Raw genomic sequence first — 6,000 nt, forward strand, 5'->3', positions numbered from 1 at the left:
AACGTCGCCGAGCGAGGCCGTCGTTGTCGTAGCATCCGAGGTCATCAAACGCGAAGTGAAACAACGTCGCACCGAGAGATAACGGGAACCTGGAAAGAGGTACTCGGTCCCGAGGAAACGCAAACTTGCGCAGTTCAACTAACCTACGTGGACCGGAGAGAATGTGCGAAGGGACGTGCTCCAAAAAACACGGTAACTGAACAACCAGTGTTTGACAAAAACAAATAATTAAAAAAAGCAAAACATCCCACTTTGTGATTCTGCCAACTTTGTTGTTGCAAAGCTGAAGCACTGTTCCTCCCGGACGGGCTGCGGTGCTCTTTGTTGGCAAAGCAGAATCCCAAACGCTGAGCCGAAGAGAGGCCAGCTTTGATCCCGGGCTGGAGCCGTCCGCCCTTTTTTAAGCCCAATGTGACTTTTAGCTGCCTGCTCCTTTTTCTCCCCCCCCCAGACAATAAACATTCCTCAGACAGGCAGCAGCAGGCTGGCCGCCGACCCTGCGCCATCTTAGTTAGGCACACTCTCCGCTTCTTCAGGCTTCTTGAACAAAGAGCGTTTTCTGGCAGAACTGGTCCGTCCAGAGAGTGCAACTTCCGAGAAACACGCGAGAAAAAACAACGAAGCACAACTCAAAACTGTCCATTAGAGGAGACACTTACCGGTGTTTTCTTGTATCCTTGTCCCGAACAGGAGGACGAACAGAAGGCATGGTATTGCATCCATCGTGGCTACGGACCGGACTGGCAGCCGACTGCTAACTTCTCCCAGCGCTGAGGAAGGTAGACGTTGATTGGCTAAAAGGGCCGCGAGTCCCGCCTCCCTAGCGCGAGCTCGGTGAAAGAACAGTGCTGATTGGCGGAGGGACCTACCACACCCCGCCCCCACTTTAGGAACTCTACCTCTGCTGTAAACAAACACTGTTGCTATTCACTATAACGACAAAAGTCTACATTAATCAAGTTACATTCATAGTAAGGTCTAACTCTATAATATATGTGTTTTGATTCATGTTTTGTTTAGTTAAGTTTAACAACTGGAGTTACTTGTTGTGAGCCAAACAAATAACTCCTAATATTATTATATATCATTTTAATACTTTGAACTATTTCAGTCTGAGATTTACTGCTTTTCAGTCTGGACACATAGGAACAACTCCAACATAGTCAAAGGCTCATCATACGGGATGTGTATGTTTCTCTGACTATTGCCCACACTACCTTTAAATAGAAACCACAGTAAAGTAGACTTTGTGATGGGGGGGCAGCGAGGAAGATGAGGCGTTTTGTCAGACAGAAAGAACATGTCACCGTGGCTCTCACTGAAGGAAACATACCATAATAATAACATCAGCAGCAAAGCGGCGATAACGTTCTTACTGCTGCCACTCTCCACAGATAAGATATGATTCAATGACATGCTGTGGCTAGGCCTGTGTGCATGGTCCATATGTCAGTCTTTCACACACACACACACACACACACACACACACACACACACACACACACACACACACACACACACACACACACACACACACACACACAGAGGCAGATGCTCGACACCATCACGGCAGCTTACACACACACACAAACACATCCCTCGTACATTGTTCTAAAGCCTATAACCCTTCCTTTGTCTCGTCCACATTTACTCCATCTCTTAGAGTAGACACACACACACACACACACACACACACACACACACACACACACACACACACACATACACACTCTCGCTCTTGACCTGGCCCCCATTCCCCCTCCTCCCTAGTCCCTGGAGAGTGTGACAGGGATTGATGATGGCCTATTATTTGATGTCCAACTGAGCCCAGCACGGCCCTGCATGCACACACACACACACACACACACACACACACACACACACACACACACACACACACACACACACACACACACAAATAGGCTGGTATGCTGTCATACAAATATTTTGGCGTTGAGCCTAAAAGATTGAAAATAAGAATCATGCTGCCGGTCAAATGCAACAGAGCAACAGACACAGGAGACAATAAATAGAATCTTATTTCAAGTCCTGAGTATTATATTTACTTAAACAGATGTTGCTTAGGAAACCCTAACACCCCACCCCCCCTAAAACACACACACACACACACACACACACACACACACACACACACACACACACACACACACACACACACACACACACACACACACAAAGGCAGCACCTGCTCTGAGCAGTAATCAAACGCTGCTCCTGTTTTAGGCCTTTTACCTGTCTCATTTGCATATGACATTTTTGGCATTTAGCTGACGGTGCATCCAGGGTGACTTGCAACGTGTGGAACAGTCGAAAACGCTCCGTCATTCAAACTCCCTCATTTAGGAGAATCAACGCTGCCGTCTTAAAGCTAGGGCAGGCGATTTATATCTTTACATCCCGACAGCGGTCGATAAATAAAAAAAAAAAAAGACTACTGTCACTGTAGTCTTGCACAATGAAAAACAGCTGTTGCTAGATAACCAGCAATCAGTTGCTGCATCTAGGGCTGCACCCGTTGATAATCCTGATATATCATGCTGTGGTGGGGATGAAAATGAAACAGGACACTTTGCTGTCTCGCTCCCGAGGAATGCATTCTTTGACCGGGCTTTGAATCAAGTCGAAAGTGCCAAAAGCTGCAGTTCCATAAATGGCCACTTGAGGCTGGCATCGATAAGTGAGTCAATCCCCACAGAGGAACGTTAAAATGTCAAACTTTACAGCTCAAACAAACACGTTTACAGCCCGGTGCGAACAAGAGAGGTGGTCAGACATCCTGTTGCCAGGACAACAACTTCCATCTCAACGTCAGCAAAACTGAGGGGCTGATTGTGAAGGACAGGAAGAGACGGGGAGAAGGACCCGTCCCCCCATCTCCATCAATGGGACCACTGTCGGCACCGCAGCGTGCCGACAGTGAAAAACCATCTCAATATTCCCCAGATGTCATTTTTCGTCTGAAGCCAAAAGTGGCATATTATGCCTAACACTTCTTTTAGCGGATGGGTCTGCAGCAGGGGTAATCAGTAATCAGTCTACTCATTTACATTATGCATGGCTCTCAGACGCCGTAGTGTAGAAAGTATTTAACAGTGAGCGGGGGGGGGGGTCTGCCAGCTAAAGAGAGGCGCTTTGATTCCAACTCACAGCTGTTTAGTGAATTACATGGTAGGGCATGAATATTTATATTCACACTGTGGCTTGTTTTACTTTTATGTCTTTTGAATGCTCAAGTGAGTTTGGGTTATTTGAGTCTAGAAAATATTTGTATGCTTTTACCATATGTTGAGACAGTGGACTGTTATTAAGAAGGAAGGCTGAAATATCATCAGTTAGTTTGTCGCCGTTTTTTGTCCCTTATTGCTGCTTTTTTGATTTCAATAATCAGCTTACTCTCTTCATTACGCTTACTTGTACTTTACTAAAAACTGGATATTTCCATTTTATGCTACTTTATAGTTTTACTCCGCTACAATTAAGAGGAAAATATTTTACATTTTACTTCATTTATGTCTTTAGTTACCAGTTAGTATTAAAAAATAAATAATCTATAACATTATAAAACCCAACACGCTGTTAAAGAGGAAACCAGTGGTTGATTACAGAAATGTTCAAAAGATAAACGGTAGAAATCTTAATCATAAATCATCACATTTATATATTTATCTATGCATTTTTCTGATATGACATCTGTACTTTTACCTAGTGTTCTTTTTCATTGCTCTATTTGTACTTCACTTCAAGCTACTACAAGGACTTTTCATTTTGTGTTGACGAGTCTGAGACCAAAATCTGATCAAATAAAATGTCAATGACAAACAAACCCAACCTTCAACTCATGCAAGGTACAGTACAAGGGAAAGCACAGAACACAGCTCACTCTCAAAACAATGCACCAAATAGGTCTCTCAGATTAAGGCAAGGCGATCGTATATATATATATATATATATATATATATATATATATATATATATATATATATATATATATATATATATATATATATATATATATATATATATATATATATATATATATATATATATAGAGCATTATTCAGACATTATTCAGGTTATACAAAGTGCTATACACAGGGGTACAAATGTGGTAAACAAGACTTTAAGAACACATTAATTTTGCATTTAAAAGATAATGAAAGAAAACAGAAAGCGGGAACATGCAGATATGTAGTTAAAACTTTTAAACACAAAATGAAAGAAAATCAATTATTACAGATTAAGAGTAATATATTATCTTCCATATTCGTATTCTATTTTCACACAAGGTAACTGTGAAGGCCGTGCCCCGGTCTCTCCCCGAGCAGCTGGAGCTCAATTTGGGGCTGGACCTGAGCTGAATCTGAATAAACCCAATAAACAAACACAAATCACCATAATATTTTACTTTGGAAACATGGCAATAAAGGCGTAGTTATCATCATTATTGTTTCTTTTATCATTGGTAATAGAAGTGTCAGCATTAGTGTTCATTGATTTATTTGTATTATTTATTTTTGCCTTGCTGTCCCTTAGTTCACCACCTCACCTTCCTCCACCCTCCAGACTCCCTCCTCATCTGACAGTGTGGAACACGCTCACACACACATTCACCAACACACATTTGCACCCGACAACTACCAACACCTTGTTCTCTGAAAAAGCTTTGTTCATTGTTCCGTATTCGTTTTGTTTCCCTCGAACAAAACAAACCTTTCACGTGTTATGAGCACTGTGTGCTTTCTGAAAAAAAGGTCTTTCTAAAGACTGCGAGATACCCTGTCCCTGAATTTTTTTTATTCTTTTGGCTTCAATAGTAAGTTGCTGAGTAAGGGGGTTCTCTGCGGGCGAGGGGGGGAGCTCAGGTATAAAAGGATAGGGTGAAACCAGGGAGGAAAGCAGTTCAGGGAGCTACAGCACACCGACGGACAACATGACCAACACCGGCATGAACATGAGGGGCAAGATCACCTTCTACGAGGAGAAGAACTTCCAGGGCCGCTCCTACGAGTGCATGAACGACTGCTCGGACATGACCTCCTACCTGAGCAGGTGCAACTCGTGCAGGGTGGAGAGCGGCTGTTTCATGGTCTACGACCGGCCCAACTACATGGGGAACCAGTACTTCATGAGGAGGGGCGAGTACGCCGACTACATGAGCATGATGGGCATGAGGGACTGCATCAGGTCTTGCCGTATGATCCCCATGGTAGGTATAAAACGGCGTGCATAGCTACTGACAGCGCACGCAAAACTAGATATTAATGCATTATTTGTATTCTCTTTAAAAAAAATAGCACAGGGGCCAGTTCAGGATGAAGATCTACGAGAGAGAGAACTTCGGTGGTCAGAGTCACGAGCTGATGGACGACTGCGACAACGTCATGGACCGCTACCGTATGTCCGACTGCATGTCCTGCAGCGTGATGGACGGCCACTGGCTGATGTACGAGCAGGCCCACTACCGAGGCAGGATGATGTACATGAGGCCCGGAGAGTACCGGAGCTTCAGGGACATGGGCATGAGCGGCACAAGGTTCATGAGCATGAGGCGCATCATGGACTCTTGCAACTAAACATATATCAAATGTTCACTGAATGTATCAAACGTCACGAAATAAAGTCATTTCTGCACTATTAAAAAAAAAGGAAAGCAATAAGTATTTCTTCTTTGTCGTTAAGGAAATGGACATACTGCAGGAACATTGACTCTGAAATAAGAGCAAGATAAATAATTTTTGATAAAGGAGCGTGTCTGAGAGCACCTTGTATAGAAGTCTAGTCTAAAATGACTCTACTTCTCTCTTGATTTATTCCCTCAGTAAACATTGTAAACATGAGTTTATGGTCTCAATCTCTAGTTTACAGTCTTCTTCAATACAGCATGATGTTCATTTAGTACATTATGCTCCATTTAGAGTCAAACAGACCAGAAAGCAGGGGACACTGTAGAAAGTTAATTGTAACATTGTGGTGGCCTAA

General features: G+C 43.1%; 2 protein-coding genes across 2 annotated transcripts in view; one reads left to right on the forward strand and one right to left on the reverse strand.

The window, feature by feature from the left end:
- Window positions 1-726, reverse strand: part of tgfbr1b (transforming growth factor, beta receptor 1 b) — a 41,168-nt gene extending 40,442 nt beyond the window's left edge. The window contains exon 1 of the mRNA XM_068709594.1: window positions 660-726. Coding sequence (XP_068565695.1) covers window positions 660-723 — 64 coding nt within the window. The 5' untranslated portion in view covers window positions 724-726. The remainder of the gene's footprint in view (window positions 1-659) is intronic.
- Window positions 727-4,951: 4,225 nt separating this feature from the next.
- Window positions 4,952-5,594, forward strand: LOC137871585 (gamma-crystallin M3-like). Its single transcript, XM_068709456.1, has 2 exons — window positions 4,952-5,227; window positions 5,316-5,594. Exons 1-2 carry the CDS (start codon window positions 4,952-4,954, stop codon window positions 5,592-5,594), a joined length of 555 nt encoding a protein of 184 aa, XP_068565557.1.
- Window positions 5,595-6,000: the final 406 nt, after the last annotated feature.

The sequence above is a fragment of the Cebidichthys violaceus genome, unplaced genomic scaffold, assembly GCF_023349555.1.
Source record: "Cebidichthys violaceus isolate CVI_PGR_0920_01 unplaced genomic scaffold, fCebVio1.0.p SCAF_15, whole genome shotgun sequence".
Taxonomy (NCBI): Eukaryota; Metazoa; Chordata; class Actinopteri; order Perciformes; family Stichaeidae; genus Cebidichthys; species Cebidichthys violaceus.

What these genes read in the sequence shown, in the direction of transcription:
- LOC137871585 (XM_068709456.1), top strand. Translation starts at nt 4,952, where the DNA reads ATGACCAACACCGGCATGAACATGAGGGGCAAGATCACCTTCTACGAG. An exon ending in CTTGCCGTATGATCCCCATG is followed by an intron (nt 5,228 to 5,315) that starts GTAGGTATAAAA and finishes TAAAAAAAATAG; the next exon opens with CACAGGGGCCAGTTCAGGAT.